A 25,266-nucleotide genomic window follows, 5' to 3' on the forward strand; every position below is an offset into this window, starting at 1 on the left:
TACTAGGTACTAACGACATGTATCCAAAAACACCCGTAGCAAAGCGTTTTTATTTTCGTAAATACATAACGCTACGTTAACTATGATTATGTAACCCGAAAGGCACCGCGGCATCGCGCGGGCCACTTTTCTAGTTATATTATAATCTCTTTACATTATATTAAATAAGAATAATTATAATTATGTGTACTTTGTTATTGTATACTTTATTATTTTGATATTTTTTATTTTCAAGTTTATAAATTTGACATTAAACAAATACAAATGAAAAGGGAGTATGATAATACCTGATGGGTTAAAATGAAAAAGGAGTATATGATATGATCATACCTGATGGGTTAAAATGAAAAGGAACTCTAAGTAACAAAGAAACTGGCCCAATAGGCCCTATTGTTAAAACAGAAACTAAATCATTTGCTTCAAACAGGTTATGGTTATTGCAGATTTGCAGGTCTACGAATATCAGTTTCAGGTCAGTTTCTTTTCTTCTTTTAAGTAGGGTTTCATTTGTTTGCAACTTGCATACGCTTTAATAAGGTATCGCCACAATCTTTTGATAGTTAGCTTGTATCTCATATTCGTGTTTCATGATTTCTTCAATATCGAGTTTATGGTTTCGTTCGTTTGCCTCTTTAATCTTGTAGTGTAGTTTTAAATTTCCTGTAATAGGCTATACGAGGGGTGTCTTAGCTTTTGGTGGATTTCGTTTTGGTAATTTGAGTGTAAATATTTTAATATTATTATTTTTTCCCATCATTACTTGAATCCCATTTTCATATGCGAGCTGCAACTGTTAAATCACATCCACATGCAAAAATTAATAATCCCATCATTGGATCATAAAGGCACTTTTGCCTTTACCAGTAATGATACCGCAATCCGCAGGCGCACCGCAAATGTATGCGGACAATCACTATTGTGCGTATGCGTGTTCTTGTGTGCGGTATGCGGCGTGCGAATGCCTTTGTTTCCGGTACGGCGGTTGCTTAGCTGTCAAGTAAATATCTTTTCCATAATTATATCCGTGATTCGGGGGAGTCAGTTATGGATAAGATTAACGTGATCTGGGACGGTTCTAGAATTAGGGTTTGCCTATAAATACAAACCCTAATCATCATTTACCGGACACAGCACATTACGTAACCATCACATACGATACACATTACGTAAAACAGCATCATTCAGCATCTTTTCAAGGTTAACAGGTTAGTCTTTTGTAAGCTAGTACCTACGACCTTATTTGGGCCTCTTGATCGACGACCGTTATCGGAGGTGGACTTAATCACTTGGCCACCCCGCCGACATCATCATGTCGGCCAGGGTTATTCACGGTAGCCGGACCGGAGAGCCACGTTCTAAGATCCTTAAACCCCTCTTTATGTATTGAGCAGGCATATTAAACCCCACGGTTAAAATATGCATGATCAAGTGGTGCTTTCATTGAGAGTCGAATTAATTCAAGACTGTTTAATTGCTTTTTCTTTTAAGGTTTTGAATTGTATGACTCGTTATTTACAAAATTTTTGAATTTTTTCTTTAACAGTATCATGACTTCCGAGGAATCATCGGAACATACCCAAACAGATGTTCAGAACGCACCGTCTGGTAGTCAACAGACACCGGTTATGACTACGGGGGCCGCTATTCAGGCGGGGTACACGATGTACCCTCCACCTATATCCGGCGAACCCTTTCAGAGGTACAAGCCGATATATTCAGACGGGGTTACACCGCCAAGAGCAAACTCACCAGTCACAACCACGCGGCTGGACTTTTCGTCAGTGGATCCAAGGGTCATCTTTGCAGGCACTAGCGGTGGAACAACGGGGCCGCATGTGGTTTGCTGCGGCCAGGTACCTATTTACAGTACCACTGTTTCAATACCTTTGCATACGCAGAGCATTCAGCAGAATTCGTCATTTACACCGTTGCAACCTTGGCAACAACCGCGCCCAGTTTCACAATTTTTAACTCCTGCGGATGCGCAGGCGTTAATTAATAGTTGAGGATTTGGTGTCATCCCAGATGCAAACTCTCATTGGGCGCCGATAACAGCGCAGCAGCAAAGCACAGCGCATACAGTTGGGCTTTTAAGTGTGTATCCTCAAGTTTCGCAGATATCAGCGCCACAGGTTTCGCTTCCTTTACAGCCACCTGTGTACTCTGCGTCTTCAAGTTATCCCTCTTTTCCAACGCAGCAGCCTTGGTTATATCCGCAGATGCAGGGTCAACCTTGGCAAAATGTTCAAGGGCAGGCAAATCTTGCAAGTCAATTCATGCAGGCCGCACCTCCTGATATGGTTCACTTATTTTCACAACCTGACTTTGTTCAGGACATGATGAAGCGTTTCTTTGCAAACTTGAAAGGGGATCCTGTTAAACCACCCTTCGAGCTACCGACTACCTTTGACAAGTTTCCTCCGCATATATCCGCATACCCGTTTCCATCAGCACCAAAGATACCTAGCACGTTGGGTACTTACAATGGCCTGACCGATCCAGATGATTTTTTACAGCGTTCGAAGGCGCAATGCGCACTCAAGGCTGGGTGGATCCGGTTGCGTGCCAGATATTTCCTATGACACTACAGGGTATTGCTCGTGAGTGGTTTAATAAGTTGCCGGCGGGTAGTATTGCCGGGTTTATGGATCTGCGGACAAAGTTTTTGCTGCAATATCAGAATCAGAGACCACGCAAGCGCACTCACATTGAATGCCATGACATCGTGCAGAAGTCCAAGGAATCTTTGGGCGAATTTCTCACAAGGTATACTAATGAGTGCCTGCGTATACCAGATCTCAAAACAGAGCAACAGATTTCCGGACTCATACATGGTATAAACTCAGAACGTCATCCAACACTGGTAAGGCGTCTGCGCCATACAATCCCAACAACTTATGCTGAGGCGCTTAATGAATGCCACGACTATATGCGGAGTGGCGAAGATAATGACATCCCAACAGCTAGCTCACGCAACGAGAGGAAGGACGATGATGATCGTTCGCGCGATCAAAATCGTGGTAACAACTCTCGCGGAAGGTATCCTAGCGGTGGTCCTATCAGGAATGATAAAGGGAAATCAAGTGGCAATTATCGAAGCAATAATCAGCGCTGCATCAATAATCAGAACTATACGCTGCTCAAAAGTTTGTCCAAAACGCCCAAGGAAATTTTGGCAACGGAGCCAGTATGCGCGACCTTCGCGGTTCCAACTCCGCTTACAGAATTTGGCAAGCGGGACAAAACAAAGTATTGTGAATTTCATGACGATTATGGTCACGACACCAATCGGTGTAAAAACTTGATGGAACGGTTTCTGGAAGCGCTTCGCGCGGGCAAATTGGATCATCTAAAACCACCTAAAAAGGACAAGGGAAAGGCCGCAGAAGAGGCTTCGAAGTCTAAGACTTTCGCGTGGCAGAAAGTTGACAAAGCGAAAAATGCTGACTTAACCATTAACATGGTTGACGCAGAGAAAATCAGCCAGCGGAGAAAGTACAACGATCACCAGGATTGGGAGCTTCTCCCGATCACTTTCCCTCCTGTAATGTCAATTGATTCTATTAATGAGCCCATTATCATCAAGTGTCGCATCCCCGATTGCGGAATCTGTAACATCCCGCCTTTTTCCGTTTACTTTTCGTTTATTCATTTTTAAAGTCCGTTATATATTTATAACATCTCCCGTTGATACGGGTTTTAAATTATCTCGTTTAGGTAATTCACGCACCCGATTCAAACTTGAGGGGCTAAACTTGCCAAGATGCCAATTTGGTGACTAGGTCAAAGGGGTCAACCCTTCCTCCTTCATTCATTCATCCCCTCTTTCCCTAATTCTTTCTTCTTTTTCTCTCAACACCCAAATACAAAGATTCATCATCTAAATTCGGATTAGGAAGCTAGCAACAAAATAAATTACAAATTCGTGATCCTTGCATCTTCCTCTTCGATTCCATACCGATTTCATTACATTTGGGTAACTTTCTAAAATCACTAGATTTTGTGTTCTTGATGTTTTTAACTTATAAAAGTGTTAATTAGTTTCTATGGCTCAAGTCTAACATGAATATATGATTTATATGCTCGATCTCGTTGTTTTAGTGTAACTAGCATGAACTTGAATTTTGGTGCGTTGTTCTTGAATTTTGGATGATCATATGTTGTTAGATGTTAAAAGTTGATGTTTTAATTGTGTTACTAGCATCACTAGCTTCAATTTGATGTGTAGGTTGCTTAGGAAAACTTCATGAACTTGATTATTGATTTTGGTGAATTTGGGTTGGGGTTTGATAAGCTTGAAATGGACTTTTGATGCTTGGAATGACATGAGATGTTATTAGTAGGTGTTAGGTTGTATTGTATGCTTGATTATCTACGAAATGGCGTATTGTATGTAGGTAGTAAGTTTCCGAATCATTGATATGTATTTATGAACTTGGATGCGGTTAATGATGAGCATTAAATGCGGTTTTGGTTGTTGTAAGTGTTGAATTGATAGACGAAATGTGTTTAGTCGTTTTCCTCGTCAAAATACCTTCCCAACGGTGTATGATACATGTTCTAGGTGTTTTCGGTTAGCAAATTGTATTTGTTTGAGTTTTGGTTCGTGCACTTGAGAGTTGCTGTAAACAGGCCTGGATACTAATCTGGACGCCGTCCAGGATTTCAAACTTGGACGCCGTCCAGCCTTTTGGACGCCGTCCAGGATTTCAAACTTGGACGCTGTCCAGCCTTTTGGACGCCGTCCAGGCTTTCAAACTTGGACGCCGTCCAGGCATTTTGGACGCCGTCCAATATGCCTGTTCTGTTCTGTTTCGTTTTACCATTTTTCGAAAAATGTTTACTATGCTACGCACCTCCGATTCACATGTAACTTGTTCTAACATGCTCATATATGATTAAAAACCTCAGAAAAATAGTTCAGGACCCGACCCGAACGTGTTGACTTTTTCGTTGACTTTGACCCGACCTAAGTTGACTTTTAATCAAACTTAACCAAATGTTTGTGCAATCATTCTAACATGATTTTATACTTGTACCTTGCATGAAACATGACAATTTGATTCACATGCTATTATGATCGAGTCTTAACGAGCCATAGGACTAATTGAACATCTTTGACCTATCGTGTTTACCATTATTGATACAACCTATTGTTTAGGTCAAGACTAGCATTGTTCTTTGCACACGTTTACTTGTTGAAGTACTTTACTACTCGTGCACTCAAGGTGAGATCATAGTCCCACTTTTACTCTTTTGAAACTTACATTTGGGATGAGAAAACATAAACGTTCCTTTTTAACTAAGTGAACACAAGTACAGGAAAACAAACATTCTACATACGAGTTTAGAACAAAAATCCTCAATTCGATTATCATTAGTTACACTTGCCGGGTGTAAGCGAGAACTTATGTTATATGGCCATATGGGTTTGACAAACCCTCATTCAAACGGTTCGCTACCGTTTACGAATGAAATATATTTTCGAGAAACAGTGTATGTTCTAGCACTAAGGTGATGGGGTTCTATGGAAGGAATGTTAAGCATTGATAATTGGGTGCTCGTGAAACAAACTTTTGGAATGTATTACTATTATCTCATTGTTGCAAATCTTGTGGTTCACTTGTACTTACTTACTCAAACCTATGATTTCACCAACGTTTTCGTTGACATATTTCTATGTTTTTCTCAGGTCCTTGAACGATACATGATACATGCTTCCACTCATTATTTTGATACTTGCATGGGATGTCGAGTATATATGCATACATGGAGCGTCTTTTGTCTACTTTTAAATTGTGTCGCATAAGTTTCATTTGTACTTATAACTTTGTAACGTAACTTGTGGTGGAACTATTCTTGTAAACTTTGAACAATCTTTACATTTGAAATGAATGCGACATATCTTTTGGTCAAACGTTGTTTTAAAGACTTATGACCACGTAACGGGACCTAAGTAGACGGCGCCGTCAATGACGATTTTGTCGGGTCACTACAGATGGTATCAGAGCGTTGGTTGTAGGGATTTAGAGTTCATTGGTGTCAACCTCGAGTTATAGGGTACATTGGTGAGTCTAGACTACAACCAGCATATAGACTTGAAGTAGAAATTACTTGACTACTTGTGCATTTATACTCGAACGCTTCTACTCATATCTACTCTTAGTTCATCTTAATCTCACGTTGTTTAATTTGATTGACACGCCACCTTGACTATATGAAATGATGTCGAATGCACATATGAATCAGGGTAATATAATTTCCGGGATTATATTACGGTGACTCATATGAACGTTCCGACATTGTGGCATAAAGAATTTAAGGTGAGTCAAGGAAAATTTTCTCTCTATCTTTATTCCATATCACGGTTAGCATTATTTAGAATACTAACCAACGGTATTCTTGTGTCTTGAAGGAACAATGGCTCGTCGACGCGCTCCTCCCGAAACTCCCGAACAAGCTCTACAACGAATGATAGCCACCGCCGTGGATGCGGCCATGGCCGGTCACTCTTCCAACAACAATAATAATAACCACCACCACAACAACAACAACAATGGAGCCGGTAACTCAAACGAAGGGTGCTCCTATAAATCCTTCATGGGGTGCAAACCTCACACTTTTGATGGAACCGGGGGACCGGTCGTGCTCACCCGATGGTTTGAGCAAACGGAAGCCGTCTTTAGCATAAGCGGTTGTCGGGACCAATACAAGGTCAAATACTCCACTCACACCTTCGCCGGTGTCGCTCTTACATGGTGGAATACTTATGTACAATCGGTGGGTACCGATGAAGCTCACACCCTCTCTTGGGCCGACTTGAGGGAAAAGATGATTGTCGAATATTTCCCTCGTGAAGAAACTCGAAGGCTCGAACAAGAGCTAAGAACTTTAAAGGCGATCGGAAATGATCTCAAGGCTTATAATCAACGATTTTCCGAACTAGCCTTGATGTGCCCAAATCTTGTGAACCCCGAAGCTTTAAGGGTTGAACTTTACATGGATGGTCTTCCAAAGAGTATCAAACATGGAGTAATGTCATCCAAACCCACTAATAATCAAGAAGCTTTGAACATGGCCTGCAAATTGATAGAAACGGTTGACGAAATCGTAGTTCCGGCACCTAAAGCCGAGGACAAGTCGGGTAACAACAAAAGAAAATCGGAAGCTCCCCAATCAAGCAACAACAACTTTGCCAAGAAATCTTTCACCTCCGACGGCAAGAAGGGTTATGCCGGAAATCTACCTCTTTGCAACAAATGCAACAAACATCACTTTGGCGAATGTAGTAAGCTAATTTGCCATCGGTGCCAAGGAATTGGTCATAAGGCCAACGATTGTAAAAGTGCCACTCCCGTCGCTCGAAAGTGGCCCAATGCACCAAAGACGGGCACTTGTTACGAATGTGGCCAAACGGGTCATTATAGGAATGCATGCCCAAAGAAGAAAGATAACCCCAACACGCGCGGCCGAGCTTTCAACATCAACACCGAGGAAGCCCGGGATGACACTGAACTAGTCACGGGTACGTTTCTTCTCAACAATTCTTATGTCTCTTGCTTATTCGATTCGGGTGCCGATAAATGCTTTGTATCCAAGACTTTGACTCATTCTTTTAGCACTCCACCTCTTCCATTAGATACCACTTATACCATTGAAGTGGCTAACGGGAAACTATTAAGTGCCGACACATATTACCGAGGGTGTACGTTAAACATTTTGGGTAAGGAATTTGAAATTGACTTGATACCCATGGAACTAGGAAGCTTTGATGTAATAATCGGTATGAATTGGTTAGTCAAAACGAAATCTCACATCCTTTGTGATCTTAACGCAATCCGAATTCCTATCGAGAATGGTGAACCTTTGATTGTTTATGGCGATAAGAGTTGCACCAGACTCAACCTCGTTTCGTGCCTTAAAGTTAGAAAACTACTCCGTAAGGGTTGTTTTGCGATCCTTGCCCACGTTAGGAAAGTCGAGTCCGATGAGAAGCATATCGATGATGTGCCAATTGTTAGTGACTTTTCCGATGTATTTCCCGACGAATTGCCGGGTCTTCCACCTCATCGACCGGTTGAATTCCAAATCGATCTTATTCCGGGAGCCGCACCCGTAGCACGTGCACCATATAGACTCGCTCCATCCGAAATGCAAGAATTGCAAAGTCAAATCCAAGAACTACTTGATCGTGGTTTTATCCAACCTAGCCATTCACCTTGGGGCGCTCCGATTTTGCTTGTTAAAAAGAAAGACGGATCCCTACGAATGTGCATTGACTATCGTGAACTAAACAAATTAACGGTTAAGAACCGATATCCTCTTCCTCGCATCGATGACCTCTTTGATCAATTACAAGGGTCTTGTGTATATTCAAAAATCGATCTCCGCTCGGGTTATCATCAATTGAGGGTTAAGGGGGAAGATGTCTCCAAAACCGCTTTCCGAACTCGTTATGGTAGTTATGAATTCCTTGTCATGCCATTTGGTCTCACTAACGCACCGGCGGTGTTCATGGATCTTATGAACCGCGTGTGCAAACCGTATCTCGATAAATTCGTTATTGTGTTCATCGATGACATATTGATCTATTCTAAAAATGAAGAAGAGCACGAACAACATCTCCGACTTGTGCTTGAACTCTTGAGACAAGAACGACTTTATGCCAAATTCTCCAAGTGTGAATTTTGGTTGAAGGAAGTTCAATTTCTTGGTCATGTTGTAAGTGATCAAGGTATTAAAGTCGATCCCATGAAAATCGAAGCCATTAGTAAATGGGAGACTCCTACTACTCCTACTCACATTCGTCAATTCTTGGGTCTCGCCGGGTACTATCGTAGATTCATCGAAAACTTCTCTTTGGTTACACGTCCTCTAACCGCATTAACTCACAAGGGAAAGAAATTCATTTGGGCGACCGAGCAAGAATCCGCGTTCCAAATCTTGAAAACGAAGCTAACCACCGCTCCTATCTTGTCACTTCCCGAAGGCAATGATGACTTTGTTGTATATTGCGATGCCTCGAAACATGGTTTTGGGTGTGTATTGATGCAACGAACGAAAGTCATTGCTTATGCTTCTCGACAACTCAAAATTCATGAACGAAACTACACGACGCATGATCTCGAACTCGGAGCCGTTGTCTTTGCACTTAAAATGTGGAGACACTATCTTTATGGAACCAAGAGTACTATCTTTACCGACCACAAAAGTCTCCAACACATTTTCGATCAAAAGCAACTAAACATGAGACAACGAAGGTGGATTGAAACCTTAAACGATTACGATTGCGAGCTTCGTTACCATCCCGGGAAGACAAATGTAGTAGCCGATGCCTTAAGTCGAAAAGAAAGAGCGGTGCCTCTTCGTGTCCGAGCCTTAAACATCACCATCCACACAAACCTTAATAGCCAAATTCGGGTAGCCCAAGATGAGGCTCTCAAGGATGAAAACATCTCTCTCGAACACTTGAACGTCCTCACCTCTCGATTCGAAGTTAGAGAAACCGGACTCCGATATTTCGCCCGAAGAATTTGGGTGCCTAGTTATGGGGACCTACGAAGCCTTATTTTAGATGAAGCCCATAAGTCACGATACTCGATTCACCCCGGTGCCAATAAGATGTACCACGACCTTAAACAACTATATTGGTGGCCGAACATCAAAAGGGACGTAGCTACTTATGTTTCCAAGTGTTTGACATGTTCCAAAGTCAAAGCCGAACACCAAAGACCGTCTGGACTACTTCAACAACCCGAGATCCTGCAATGGAAGTGGGAAAGGATAACGATGGATTTTATCACCAAGCTACCAAAAACGACGGGCGGTTATGATACCATTTGGGTTATTGTTGACCGTCTCACCAAATCCGCAAACTTCCTTGCCATGAAAGAAACGGACAAAATGGAGAAACTTGCACAACTTTACATTAAGGAGATCGTAGCCCGACACGGTGTACCTTTATCGATTATCTCCGACCGAGATGGCCGTTTCGTTTCTAGATTTTGGCGTACATTGCAAGAAGCGTTGGGAACGCGTTTAGACATGAGCACCGCATATCATCCTCAAACCGATGGACAAAGCGAACGTACAATTCAAACCTTAGAGGACATGTTACGAGCTTGCATGGTTGATTTCGGAAAAGCTTGGGACAAGCACTTACCTCTCGCCGAGTTCTCTTACAACAATAGTTATCACGCGAGTATTAAAGTCGCACCTTTTGAAGCGCTATATGGCCGAAAATGTCGTTCACCTCTTTGTTGGGCCGAAGTAGGCGACGTACAAATCACCGGACCCGAACTCATTCACGAAACCACCGAGAAGATCGTTCAAATCCGAGATAGGCTTCGGACGGCCCGGAGTCGTCAAAAATGCTATACCGACAAAAGACGCAACGACCTTGAATTTCAAGTCGGTGACCACGTCATGTTAAAAGTCACACCTTGGAAGGGTGTAATCCGTTTTGGGAAACGCGGGAAGCTAAATCCGCGGTATATTGGTCCTTTCGAAATCTTGGAGCGTATTGGAACCGTTGCTTATCGTTTAGATCTTCCGCCTCAATTGAACTCCTTTCATCCTACCTTCCATGTATCTAACTTGAAAAAGTGTCTTGCTGAACCCGATATCGTCATCCTTCTCGAGGAACTTACTATTGATGACAAACTTCATTTTGTGGAGGAACCGGTTGAAATTGTGGACACCTCCGTCAAGACATTGAAACAAAGCCGAATCCCGATTGTTAAAGTCAGTTGGAACGCCAAAAGGGGACCCGAGTTTACTTGGGAAAGACAAGATCAAATGCAAAGGAAGTATCCTCATCTATTCGTGAATTCGGAAACGCAAGATCTCGAGGAAGAAACAACGACTACTACGCCTACTTAAATTTCGGGACGAAATTTCTTTTAAGGAGTAGGTAATGTAACATCCCGCCTTTTTCCGTTTACTTTCCGTTTATTCATTTTTAAAGTCCGTTATATATTTATAACATCTCCCGTTGATACGCGTTTTAAATTATCTCGTTTAGGTAATTCACGCACCCGATTCAAACTTGAGGGGCTAAACTTGCCAAGATGCCAATTTGGTGACTAGGTCAAAGGGGTCAACCCTTCCTCCTTCATTCATTCATCCCCTCTTTCCCTAATTCTTTCTTCTTTTTCTCTCAACATCCAAATACAAAGATTCATCATCTAAATTCGGATTAGGAAGCTAGCAACAAAACAAATTACAAATTCGTGATCCTTGCATCTTCCTCTTCGATTCCATACCGATTTCATTACATTTGGGTAACTTTCTAAAATCACTAGATTTTGTGTTCTTGATGTTTTTAACTTATAAAAGTGTTAATTAGTGTCTATGGCTCAAGTCTAACATGAATATATGATTTATATGCTCGATCTCGTTGTTTTAGTGTAACTAGCATGAACTTGAATTTTGGTGCGTTGTTCTTGAATTTTGGATGATCATATGTTGTTAGATGTTAAAAGTTGATGTTTTAATTGTGTTACTAGCATCACTAGCTTCAATTTGATGTGTAGGTTGCTTAGGAAAACTTCATGAACTTGATTATTGATTTTGGTGAATTTGGGTTGGGGTTTGATAAGCTTGAAATGGACTTTTGATGCTTGGAATGACATGAGATGTTATTAGTAGGTGTTAGGTTGTATTGTATGCTTGATTATCTACGAAATGGCGTATTGTATGTAGGTAGTAAGTTTCCGAATCATTGATATGTATTTATGAACTTGGATGCGGTTAATGATGAGCATTAAATGCGGTTTTGGTTGTTGTAAGTGTTGAATTGATAGACGAAATGTGTTTAGTCGTTTTCCTCGTCAAAATACCTTCCCAACGGTGTATGATACATGTTCTAGGTGTTTTCGGTTAGCAAATTGTATTTGTTTGAGTTTTGGTTCGTGCACTTGAGAGTTGCTGTAAACAGGCCTGGATACTAATCTGGACGCCGTCCAGCCTTTTGGACGCCGTCCAGGATTTCAAACTTGGACGCCGTCCAGCCTTTTGGACGCCGTCCAGGATTTCAAACTTGGACGCCGTCCAGCCTTTTGGACGCCGTCCAGGCTTTCAAACTTGGACGCCGTCCAGGCATTTTGGACGCCGTCCAATATGCCTGTTCTGTTCTGTTTCGTTTTACCATTTTTCGAAAAATGTTTACTATGCTACGCACCTCCGATTCACATGTAACTTGTTCTAACGTGCTCATATATGATTAAAAACCTTAGAAAAATAGTTCGGGACCCGACCCGAATGTGTTGACTTTTTCGTTGACTTTGACCCGACCTAAGTTGACTTTTAATCAAACTTAACCAAATGTTTGTGCAATCATTCTAACATGCTTTTATACTTGTACCTTGCATGAAACATGAAAATTTGATTCACATGCTATTATGATCGAGTCTTAACGAGCCATAGGACTAATTGAACATCTTTGACCTATCGTGTTTACCATTATTGATACAACCTATTGTTTAGGTCAAGACTAGCATTGTTCTTTGCACACGTTTACTTGTTGAAGTACTTTACTACTCATGCACTCAAGGTGAGATCATAGTCCCACTTTTACTCTTTTGAAACTTACATTTGGGATGAGAAAACATAAACGTTCCTTTTTAACTAAGTGAACACAAGTACAGGAAAACAAACATTCTACATACGAGTTTAGAACAAAAATCCTCAATTCGATTATCATTAGTTACACTTGCCGGGTGTAAGCGAGAACTTATGTTATATGGCCATATGGGTTTGACAAACCCTCATTCAAACGGTTCGCTACCGTTTACGAATGAAATATATTTTCGAGAAACAGTGTATGTTCTAGCACTAAGGTGATGGGGTTCTATGGAAGGAATGTTAAGCATTGATAATTGGGTGCTCGTGAAACAAACTTTTGGAATGTATTACTATTAGCTCATTGTTGCAAATCTTGTGGTTCACTTGTACTTACTTACTCAAACCTATGATTTCACCAACGTTTTCGTTGACAGATTTCTATGTTTTTCTCAGGTCCTTGAACGATACATGATACATGCTTCCGCTCATTATTTTGATACTTGCATGGGATGTCGAGTATATATGCATACATGGAGCGTCTTTTGTCTACTTTTAAATTGTGTCGCATAAGTTTCATTTTTACTTATAACTTTGTAACGTAACTTGTGGTGGAACTATTCTTGTAAACTTTGAACAATCTTTACATTTGAAATGAATGCGACATATCTTTTGGTCAAACGTTGTTTTAAAGACTTATGACCACGTAACGGGACCTAAGTAGACGGCGCCGTCAATGACGATTTTGTCGGGTCGCTACAGAATCCAGGTTATGCGCATGCATGTTGACACTGGCAGCGGTGTCGATATTATGTATGAGCATTGTTATCGTTTCCTTCCGGCAGAAGTCAAAGCGCAGTTACGCCAGCCTGATATTACGCTATCAGGGTTTTCCGGAGAAAACTCGTGGCCGCTAGGCCGAATAAAATTAATGATAGAGCTTGCGGATGACAGGAACCCGCAGATGATCAGGCATGAATTGGTCGATTTTTATGTGGTTCGTTCAACTTCACGATATAACGCACTGCTAGGGAGAAACTTCATACGGCGTTTCAACATCATCCCATCGGTAGTGCATGGTTTGATTAAGTTTCCCACAGTAGGAGGCGTTGCCACAGTTGCGTCACATCAAGCAACCGAGCTGTGTGGCTCTGTCGCGTCTGTAAGCGCTCCTAGCGTAGGAGAGCAACTTGTAAACTGTGCAGTAATAGCAAACCGCTTGCATCCGGATAAGCGAATTAAAATCGGCGCAGGCTTGTCAGCCGAAATGAAGGGCAAGTTGCATGGAATACTGTCAGCTAACGCAGATATTTTCGCATGGCGCGAGTCAGACATGACAGGGGTTCCGCGGGATATTGTGGAACATAAGTTAAACGTTAATCCATCATTGACACCCGTTAGGCAAAAGAAGCGGCATATGGCCCTAGACCGCAGTGATTGGTTGTGCGCAGAGGTGGACAGCCTTGTCAAAGCAAAGATTCTGCGGGAAGTGCGTTATCAGACATGGGTTGCAAATCCTGTGTTGGTAAAAAAGGCTGACGGTAACTGGCGAATGTGTGTTGATTTCAAAGACATTAATAAGGCATGTCCTAAGGACAACTACCTTCTCCCGGAGATAGACTGGAAGGTAGAATCACTGTCGGGATTTAGGTACAAGTGTTTTTTGGACGCATACAAGGGTTATCACCAGATCTTAATGGCTGCGGAAGATGAGGACAAGACTACTTTTCATACGCCGCAGGGTATTTATTGTTACACGAAGATGCCTTTCGGTTTAAAGAATGCGGGCGCGACCTATCAGCGTGTAATTGACGCAGCATTCAAGCACCAAATCGGTAGAAATCTTGAAGCGTACGTCGACGACTTGGTAATTAAAAGTAACACCGAAGAAGACATGCTCGCGGACATCCTGGAAATGTTTGCATCTCTGCGCAGGATCAACATGAAGCTTAACCCGCTAAAATGTAGTTTTGGGGAAGAGGAAGGCAAGTTTTTAGGTCATGTGGTGACAGCGCGGGGTATCAAGGCCAATCCCAAAAAGATTGAAGCCATTGATAATTTGCCATCTCCGAAGACAAAGAAAGATGTGCAGAGTCTAACGGGGAAGCTTGCGGCTATCACACGGTTTCTGTCGAAAGCCGCAGAACGACAGTTGCCATTCTTCAATACTTTGAAAAATTGTTTGAAGAAAAAAGACTTCGTATGGACTCAGGAAGCAGAATCAGCCTTTCAGGAGATGAAAAAGGTGCTTGCAGAATTACCAACACTTACTGCACCAGTATCAGGAGAAACGCTAACGCTGTACCTCGCGACATCGAAGGAAGCTGTCAGCTCAGTCCTCATCGCGGATCGCGGAAAGGTAATCCATTAATTTACATGCTTTATTTATATCGCAGAAATTTAACGACTGAGGTTTTTCTCAGACGCAAATGCCGGTCTACTTCGTAAGCAAGACGCTGACATCAAGCGAAGTAAACTACTCACCAATAGAAAAGCTTGTATATGCGCTGGTCCATACGGCACGGCGTTTGCGCCGATATTTTCAAGCACATCCAATCGTGGTTCTAACTGATCAACCAATCAAACAGGTTGGTAAACGCCTACTTTGCGGTAATGACCGGGGTTACCGCATTGACTAACGCAATCATTTTTCTTTCAGGTGTTATACAATCCTGAGATTTCTGGCCGAATGGCTAAGTGGGCAGTTGAATTAGGTGAACATGAAATAAATTTCTCTTCGCGCAGTGCGGTTAAGGGTCAAATACTTGCTGATTACCTAGCAGAATTACCTGCGGATGTCGAGGCATCAGCAGAACATCAGGATCCGCCTGCACCAACATTGTCACCATGGGAATTGTACACCGATGGTGCGTGCAGCGCATCTGGTGCAGGTGCGGGTATAATTTTAACAGGCCCAGATGGTGAAGAGCATACATACGCGCTGCGGTTTAATTTTGCTGTTACGAACAATGAAGCAGAGTATGAGGCTCTGTTAGCAGGTATGCGCATTGCGCATAGGTTAAATGTTAAAATTTTGCACGCATATGTGGTTTCAAAGCTAGTATGCAGTCAGGTCAGCGGAGATTTCGAAGCGCATGACATAGCCATGTAGCAATATCTATCGCTTGTTCACAACCTCGCTGACCAATTTGAAGCTTTTCAAATCTCCCACGTAATGCGTGGGCAAAATAAGAAGGCGGATGTGCTAAGCAAACTGGCTGCCTTAGCTTTTGATCATATTGGGAAGAAAGTTCTAATAGAAGAACTCAATGCGAAATCCATTGTTATGATGCCTTTAGTGGTACCAGTTGAGGAATCAAGCTCAACATGGATGACGCCCATTGTGGCTTTTCTGTGGGATGGCACATCTCCTGCGGATTCCGTTGATGCAAAGAAAGTCCGCGTTAAGGCACCGCTGTATGCCCTTGAGGGTGACGTCCTATATCGAAAGAATTATTTGGGACCGCACTTAAGGTGCATTGGCCCGAAAGAGGCAGAGGAAGTTGTACGCGAGGTGCATGAAGGTGCATGCGCACTCCATTCGGGGCACAGGTCCATTGTGTCAAAAATAATGCGGCTAGGATATTATTGGCCCACCATGTACCCGGATACTACGCGCATAGTTAAGCAATGTGAATCATGCCAAATACATGCACCTATTAGCAGAGCACCTGTGCATCCAATGATACCAGTCTCCTCACCGTGGCCATTCTGCAAATAGGCAATCGACATAGTCGGACCATTCCCAAAAGACCGAGGTAATTTTATCATGTATTTTCTAAACATGTTACATCAGTACCTTACGCACATTCTGCACACGCAGGAAACATCAAATTCTTGATTGTTGCAATCGACTATTTCACAAAGTGGGTCGAAGCGAGACCGCTGGCAGCAATCTCAGGAAAAAGGGTGCGAAATTTTGTATGGGAAGACATCGTCTGTTGATTTGGTATACCAAACAAAATTGTTAGCGATAACGGTACGCAGTTCGCGGGTGACCCTTTTCGCAGCTGGTGCGCGGAGCTTAATATTAAGCAAACTTTTACATCTGTTGCGCATCCGCAGGCGAATGGCCAGTGCGAAGTCACCAACCAGGATATAGTAGCTGGAATCAAAGCTAGGTTGGGTCATGGTCGTGTTGGTTGGGTGGATGAACTACCAAAGGTTTTATGGGCGCATAGAACAACACCCAAAGCAAGCACTGGTGAGACCCCGTTCAGCTTGGTCTATGGATCAGAAGCTGTTGTACCCGCAGAAATTGGGGTACCAACGTTCCGCATACAAAATTTTGATGAGCAAAATAACTCTGAAGCTTTGCGGGAAAATCTTAATTTGCTGGAAGAGCGCAGACTCTCTGCGGCTGTCAACGAAGCAAATAACAAGCAAAAAATTGCAAAGTACTATAATCAGCGTGTGCGTTCGCGCTCTTACAAGTGCGGTGACTTGGTTTGGCGTCAGAACGACGCAAGTCATGCGGAGGATACTGGGAAACTGGTCCCCCATTGGGAAGGTCCATACAGGGTAGCGAAGGCAAACAATACCGGGGCGTACCATATCGAGACATTAGATGGAAAACCTGTGAAACGCACTTGGCATGCGACGTTATTGAAAAAATGTTATATGTAGCTAGGTGGACCTGATCACTCCAGTTAATTGTAGCACATTATTTTTCTATGTAATTTCCGTCCGTTTGGATGTGTCGCGGTTGTAATTGTGATTAATGCCAATTAAATATTTACTCGCGCATACTATTGTTTGAATATCTTTTTTGTATGCGGTTCCTGCCTACTTAAGGGGTGTCCTCTAGCCCCCGTGCGGCAGAAGCTTGTTTGGTTACAAGGCTAGACGCTAACGGCAGGCAAAGGCAATTGGTTTTCCCCTAGCCAAGCGCCACGCAGACTAGATGGCTGCAAAGTCGACTTAAAAAATTACAAGCATTGGTTTGCTTGTACGTGATTACTCTCGCATTGGTTTGCTTGAGGAACTCAAAGCATAAAAACATTGGCTTGTTTTTAGTTGCGTTGCTTACCATACAGCTATAGCGCACCTCTAGTACATGACAAAGCGATAATGCAGTAGCTTTCGAGTCTAAATTATTAAAGGGTAAAATTGTTATTGGTTTATTTTACGCAGTAATACCCGCATGCGCATGAGTTTTGGTTAACTATGCGCATGGGCATGCGGTTCACCTTTTGTTTTGATTCGCGATATATAAACAAATAAACACACTACGCATGCATAACAGAAATATATATACATCAAATTTTGTTACACAAATGGTAATTGTTTTAAACGCCTGCCCATCACGGGACCTATGGCTCAAAAATTGTATTTACAATTGCCTGCCTAAGCATAGGACTTACGGCGCAAACTATTACAACAAACTAAAACTCCTCCTTGAGGAACCCATCAATCGACATATTAGGGTCCGTGGAAAACGCATTAATTAGGGGGATCGGGATGGCAGTGATGGCTTCTTCCGCTTCCATGAGCACCACAGCCGTACCCTCCTTCAATTTTTTCTGCACGACGTCGGGGTACGGCGGTGTGATTCCGCAGGCTTGGATCACCTCTAGCACCGCCTTGTTGATTTCGTGGTCTTTAACCGCATCAACATAGGCGTTGAACTTGTCGGACACAGGCTCGGAATCCATTACTTTCTGCGCAATGGTGTGAAGAGCGGTGCGGAGTTTTGTCAAGTCCGCCTCCGCTAGCTCGCGACCTGTAACCGCGTCATCCTTTTCCCTCGTCACCCTTTCCAGCTCCACCCGCAGACGCTCCGCCTCCCCCTTGGACTGGTCAACCGCACCAACCAGCTCGCGGTTTTTCTTTCTCTCTTCAATCAGTGCAGTTTTGGTTTCCGCCGCGGTTAACTCCACCGCCTTGCGCGCTTCTTCTGCGGCGTCCCTGTCTTTCTTCACCTGATCAACCCCCGCTTGCAGCAGCCCTAGCTCTGTTTCTTTCCGCAAGGCCACTTGATACAAGTTAGTCGAACGGCGGGCTTGATCCGCAACCATGCCAAAAAAGACGAGGCCGTTTTGGACGAAGGCGTCGAGCGCCTGATTAAAAGGCAGTGCGGCTAGTTGGTTGCGGAACTCAGCAGGGAAGATTTGTTGAAGGAAGGCGGATTGCTCTGCGGCGTTTTCCGCAGATGACTGTGTGAACTGCGTCAGGTTCGCCAATCGAAAGCTACCGTGTGGCGGGGTTGGTGTAGACTCGGAGTCCAGGTGTATCGTCTTGTCCTTTGACTCGGCGGTAGCTTCGAGGTCCAGATTGACCCGCGGTGGGGTGTGATGAGTCTCTTCAGCATGCCCTGCGTATTCATAAATGGTTAAATAAATGCGGACTTAAATGTGCGGTATGCGCGCAAGCAGAACTCTTACCAGATGATGGGGGAGGTAGATCCGCAGAACGGGGTTCGATGGGAACGAAGTTGTCATTCCGCTTGTCCTCCCTCTGTTTGGGAGTGAGTTTCTTCTTCTTCTGTTGGGATTGGGAGGCTTCGGCGGCCTTGCGCTTATTGCCGGAGGTGGCAGGTGCATTCTCGCCAGTCTTCTCCTGCTCTAACGGCTGGTTCACATTCTGTTTGCGGAAGGCGATGCCCGCAATCTCCTCCGCAATCAGTACTCTCTTCATCTTCATCTCTGCAAACATGCACGCATGCGTTAGAACACATAAATAGCAAACTGTTGTTAGTACGTGATTATACTATTCCTACCCTTTCCATCCGGTCCGACTATGGCTGGACGCGCATCCTCCCATGGCCAGTGTGCGGATATCTTCCCTAGCCGCAACATCACGTTCCCGTATGACCGGTGCACCAGCTGTGCGTTAGCGCACTCCGCTAACAGCTTTGTTTCCTCGTCATCAAGGACCGGGGTTTTGTTCACATCCTTTTCCACCTTCTCGCACCATATAAGCGTTTGCGGAAAAGCGGTACCAACTACAGTTTGGTCAATGAAAAAGAAAGTTTCTTTCCAGTTACCCGCATTCGACTTTGGGGTTTTGGTGAAATTTTGTCGGGCGAAGAAGGTGAACCAGGATTTGTGGTGATTGGCTAAGCGGTATAGATGACAGAAAACTTTAACCAACGGTACCCTGTCGATTGCGGCGCACCACATTTCAAACAGAACTATTTTGCCTATGGCATACGGGTGTAGTTGCCCTAATCCCACTCTGAAGTGATCTAATACGCCTAAAGTTGCCATGCTTGAATGCATGTTCATAGATGGCCACCTTCTTCTCCGGTGGCTCGTGAGCACGCTGATGGGGTAGGGGTGGCACCGGATTGTACTTGGCTAAGGGAGGATACTGTTTCACTAAGTAATCTATGTGCTTCTGCTCTATAACAGACTCTACGCTATCTACATACGTCTCGTTAGCTTTAGTCATTTTCTAGGAGTAATCGAATGAATACTAACCTTTAAATGGTGGCCGGAATGTTTGATTTTTGATCGGAATTCAAATTGGCAGCGTAACGAGGAAGCTTGAAGCAGGAAAGTGGAAATGAGCTGCAAAATGGGGTATTTATAGGGAAGATTGGATGGAGTGGTGTGATCGTGGCTGTACACGTGTTACGCAATCGACGGCCAGCACTTTATTTAAGCGCGTGGATGCCAGTTGGGTATGATTACATGTACGCGCGTGGTTGGCACGCGCCTGACACACTGCCACTTTATGTCATGTCCGCCGAATGGGCTTCTGCGATTGTGACAGGCATTTAATGGCATCGAGGCGCACGCGGAATATTAAATGCTAGCCGTTTTCTTGTTTTTTCTTTTTCGCTTAATAGTTTGATATCATACGCCTCGCGCCATATAACATCAAACTGGGGGGACATAATGATACCGCAACCCGCAGGCGCACCGCAAATGTATGCGGACAATCACTATTGTGCGTATGCGTGTTCTTGTGTGCGGTATGCGGCGTGCGAATGCCTTTGTTCCCGGTACGGCGGTTGCTTAGCTGTCAAGTAAATATCTTTTCCATAATTATATCCGTGATTCGGGGGAGTCAGTTATGGATAAGATTAACGTGATCTGGGACGGTTCTAGAATTAGGGTTTGCCTATAAATACAAACTCTAATCATCATTTACCGGACACAGCACATTACGTAACCATCACATACGATACACATTACGTAAAACAGCATCATTCAGCATCTTTTCAAGGTTAGCAGGTTAGTCTTTTGTAAGCTAGTACCTACGACCTTATTTGGGGCCTCTTGATCGACGACCGTTATCGGAGGTGGACTTAATCACTTGGCCACCCCGCCGACATCACCATGTCGGCCAGGGTTACTCACGGTAGCCGGACCGGAGAGCCACTTTCTAAGATCCTTAAACCCCTCTTTATGTATTGAGCAGGCATATTAAACCCCACGGTTAAAATATGCATGATCAACCAGTTATTAACTACACAATTTTAACATGCTTTATGGTAACTTCTACTTAGTTGCTTCATTGTAGAGCTTTGCATACGTTTGAAAAATATTTGTATGTATAATTGAATATTTGTTTGATATGATATTATAACTTTTACCTTAGTATATTACACAGCAATTTCACATTTGCATTTGATAATTCTGGACAATAAGAGCGTTAGCAGGTCAACATAACCCCACTTATTTGACCCGCTGCCAGGGTTGTAAATCTCGGATTTTCTCGGCGGGATCTCGGATTTAAAAGCGAGCCGAGAAGTTTTTACCATCTCGTTGAGATTTCTCGGTCAACGACACGATATCTCGGTCAACGCTCTAATTTCTCGTAAATCTCGCGAGATTTCGCGAGATCTGGTTCATCTCGCGAGAACTTAGTCAATTTTTTGGTCAATTTATTTTTAGGGTTTGTTTTTTTGTTAAGTAGTTTTACTTCATTAATGGAATGTTTGCGGTTGATAAGGTTGAAGAGACAGTGGTTTTCTCTCTTACTATATGATCAACTGATTTTCTTTTTCTTCATATATTGGATTTAGGGCTTTTTAACTTAAAAAATGGGGAGTCGATTGGGAAGAAGAGTGGTTAACTTTGCTAATATTCCTATCAAGCTTCTTATGCCTACTTATTTCACCAACATCACTGAAATCGCTCTCAAGACTATCCCTTCTGCATCTAAGGTACTCCCCTTCCAACAGATAAGTAGTACTTTTCCGCGTATTCAATAATATCGTGTTGTACGCTACAATCAATTTATGTCTCTGTTTCCTTCTAATTCTGGTTTTAGATTGAAATCAAGAGAGTTTTAGAGTCGCTATATGGATTCCAAGTCGATGAGGTTAGAACCCTTAATATGGACGGAAAGAGAAAGAAGCGAGGCGGACTTTTGATCACAAAACCTGATTACAAAAAGGCATATGTTACTTTAAGGAACCCACTTTCAATATCCCCAGATTTGTACCCAATTCGTGTGATTGAAGAGGAAAAGAAGAACATGAGCAAGCAGTCTAAGTCCACTATTGTTGAAGGTGATGAAACAACTAAGACACATTGGCTTGATGGAAGCGGAGTTAAGAAGCCGACAGGTTACGGTGGCAGGGAGCGGCGCACAGTGACCGACCGCCGCGGAAGTTTCGGATCCTCCAGCACCACTCCAGCATCCAAGTTTCCTTGGACAAACATGCGATCTTCTGCTAGGTAGATGTTTGTTGTCTCTCAGTCTTTATTGACTAATGTGTTCTCTAGGTGGTTTTAAATGGCTGCAAAAATTACTATATGCTGTGTTTCTGTAGTATTTTAAGTTAATTTGTTTGGAAATTCATATAAATGAATTACTTTTATTAACTCAGTAAGTTCAGGGATGATGTTACTGGATTCATGACTGATGACAGTTTTCTTGCTTGCAATTTTTCATGATCTCTCATTTTATAAGATTTATCATGATTATGTTGTGACAAGAAACCAACAGTTTAACATCACAAGATAGCTCAGTGGTTGGGGCTCTGAGTTCCTTGCAAGAGGTCTCAGGTTCGAATCATGTCTAGGACGAATATATTGTGGTGGTCTGGGAAGGGTTGAAAACAGTCAAAGAATAATCCTACTGGGGTGCGTACATCAAAGTATGGAGTCGGATGACTTGCCATCCCGGGTTGCCCAAACAGGGAAAACTTTCTACTTTTTTATGAAACCAACCGTTAACTAAATGAATTTTGTCTGTTCATCAAAATGGTGATTGTTGATGTATCTTTAAAATATATTCAAGTTGTAGCGTTTTTCAGGTATTCCCTAGAATCATGTGCGACATGTTTGTGATCACTTTAAAAGGTTAAACAAAGTTAACTATGCAAAACAAAGTCAAACAACGATTTTTAACAAAGATAAATACAAACTACTCTGGTTAGAGTGCAAGACAAACCATCATATATGCAAAATTTTGGTAAGTGGAAATTAAAACCTGAAATGTGAATTTCATAAAGTTATCATGTCACTAAGCTATAAGAATCCACAATTGATAAAAAAAAAAAAAAAAATGGCTTCCCCTGTTTTGAGACTAGATTAATCTACGCTTCCTTCTTTTTGAGACGATATGGGTACTTCTGATATATTGAAATGCTTATCATCACAAGTGGAAGAGCCAAAAGGCAGAACGATGAAGGTGGCTGCCCATCAAACACATACTGCAACAAAGCTGTAACTAAGAGAGCGGATACAATAACGAACCCCTGCATTCACGTGTAACAAAAAACCCAGAAAAAATGAATAACTACCAGAAAAAAGGTTAGTTTTTATACGATTTATCACAAATGCAAACAGGTTGAATAGGTCAAGTGGGCCAAAAAGGGTATAAGTCAGTGAAAGTGTATTTAAATGCATATAACCTGCATATTTGGCCTGACCAGACACAATTTGACCCATACTAATATTACCATTCAGACCTGTAACCTGACCCGTCCAATTTGCACCTCTGGTTATAAGTTATACGAACATTTGCACGCTATAAAAGAATTGATTTTTAGTCAATCTGCAGGGAACTTGTAGCCTGTTTAGACATGTGATCCAATAAATCCTTTGTAAATGCATAAGGGTAATCGAAACTTGCCTTTCTTACGCCACCAGCATATGAAGTGACAAGCCCCACGAGTATCCCACCAACAGCATTGATAAAGACAGGGATCTGAATGAAAAAAACCATAGAATCATATAAGTACGATTGATCCAAATTTGATAGATCTATGTTGTATTTGGTTCAAACTTTAGTTGGAAATGAAGCAGTTCAATTCAGTCTAGTTTTTCACTATTCTGAAATTCAAATCCACAGAAAAGCCCCAAGTTCAATCATAAAACTCTTTTATGTTTTATTAATAGACCGATATATCATCAAATAATCCACCTCAGCGGTGACAGCTGGCGTATCAAAATCAGATTCTCCGGTAGCTAAACGAATGACAGGAACACCTGCTTCTATAGCTGCAGCTGCTTCATCAATTAAAGCCACTGTTTTTGAAGGCCTTACCGAAGTTACTTATGGACCCAAAGTTGTATCGACTTGCATTTATTGAGAGTTGCTTTCTGCTCTTACCATTAAAATATTTTTTATACGAGTTACACCGTCTTCTAGTCTCAAAAGATCTACAGAAAAACATAGAATCAAATGAATAGCATGCTAAACAAAAAAAAAAAAAAATTGTAATCACAACTTACTCAGAAAAGCTTGTTAATTTGTTACATGTGTAACCAGTTCCATATATATGAGCAGCCATGTGTTAATCAAATAAAAGTTAGTGAAATTTGTGGTGAATTAATAACTTTAAGCATGGAGTAAATTTGAAGAACATGGACAAAAAATGCACTAGATTTAAGAATATGAAGATGTGTTATGTGTATATTGTGGAATCTTGTTGGAGACTTGGAGTTATTATTTTTATTTCTTTTTCGCATTAGTTGAGAGTTGAGACTTCCACATCATATTTTTATTATTAATTAATAATTAATTCTGTCAGTGTTTATCAAAAGTTTATATCTTATTGGAGACAGTTTTGGCTTATACATATAATCCCTTTTGTGGTAACATTTTCTATTTTAGACTAAAAGATAGATCTATTATCATATAGTTGTAGGATCAATTATAACTCAAAGAAAGTAATTGAAATTACCCTATTTTTACCCTAAATCCCATGAGGGATTTGGTCGTTTTGGCCAAAATCCCAAAACAAAACGACCCTATATATACTAAATCTCAGGAGGGATTTGGTCGTTTTGGCCAAAATCCCAAAACAAAACGACAAGGCAAAAAGAAAAACAAATTCCATCCCCCAAGCTTTGAACAATTTGTAATTTCAACCACCAAAAGAGGGGTATAAACCGTCATTCCATCATTTTAATTAATAAACTCCACCCCATTTTTTAACGGAGCATATCTTCTCACTCGACGCGCGTTAAATTTTTCCGCCACCACCATTCAACTCGAAATAATCTTGCGAACCCAACGCAACTAACTATACGCAAAACGGACGTCTTTCAAAAAAAAAACCATTATGTATACTAGGTACTAACCTCGTGTATCCAAACACAACCGTACCAAAACGGTTTTTACATCAGCTATGATATGCAACCCGAAAGACCCCGCGGCATCGCGTGAAATGTCCCGTTCATATTGATTATAAACGTTCCATATTAATTGATTTCGTTGCGAGGTTTTGACCTCTATATGAGACGTTTTTCAAAGACTGCATTCATTTTTAAAACAACCATAACTTTTATTTTATCAATA

The 25,266-nt window shown here is 42.1% G+C and overlaps 1 protein-coding gene and 1 long non-coding RNA gene across 4 annotated transcripts; one reads left to right on the forward strand and one right to left on the reverse strand.

The window, feature by feature from the left end:
• Window positions 1–324: 324 nt before the first annotated feature.
• On the forward strand, window positions 325–23,753 carry LOC139884866 (uncharacterized). 3 transcript variants are annotated; one of them, XM_071868846.1, is made up of 5 exons: window positions 325–472; window positions 21,536–21,676; window positions 21,784–22,193; window positions 23,123–23,273; window positions 23,524–23,753. In XM_071868846.1, the coding sequence occupies exons 2-4, from the start codon at window positions 21,554–21,556 to the stop codon at window positions 23,232–23,234; spliced, it is 645 nt and encodes a 214-aa protein (XP_071724947.1). In that variant the 5' UTR covers window positions 325–472; window positions 21,536–21,553; the 3' UTR covers window positions 23,235–23,273; window positions 23,524–23,753. The 3 variants fall into 3 exon arrangements, with proteins under 3 accessions (XP_071724947.1, XP_071724941.1, XP_071724952.1); XM_071868840.1 differs by lacking the exon at window positions 325–472 and having other exon boundaries at window positions 21,464–21,676; window positions 23,524–23,750; XM_071868851.1 differs by lacking the exons at window positions 325–472; window positions 23,123–23,273 and having other exon boundaries at window positions 21,464–21,676; window positions 23,524–23,740.
• Window positions 22,938–24,492, reverse strand: LOC139884892 (uncharacterized). The gene is made up of 3 exons (XR_011771950.1): window positions 24,198–24,492; window positions 23,887–24,125; window positions 22,938–23,670 (listed from the first exon to the last, which is right to left on the reverse strand). It is a non-coding gene; the product is annotated as an uncharacterized lncRNA (long non-coding RNA).
• Between the last annotated feature and the right edge of the window lie 774 nt (window positions 24,493–25,266).

Source organism: Rutidosis leptorrhynchoides, chromosome 1, assembly GCF_046630445.1.
Source record: "Rutidosis leptorrhynchoides isolate AG116_Rl617_1_P2 chromosome 1, CSIRO_AGI_Rlap_v1, whole genome shotgun sequence".
NCBI classification, from domain to species: Eukaryota; Viridiplantae; Streptophyta; class Magnoliopsida; order Asterales; family Asteraceae; genus Rutidosis; species Rutidosis leptorrhynchoides.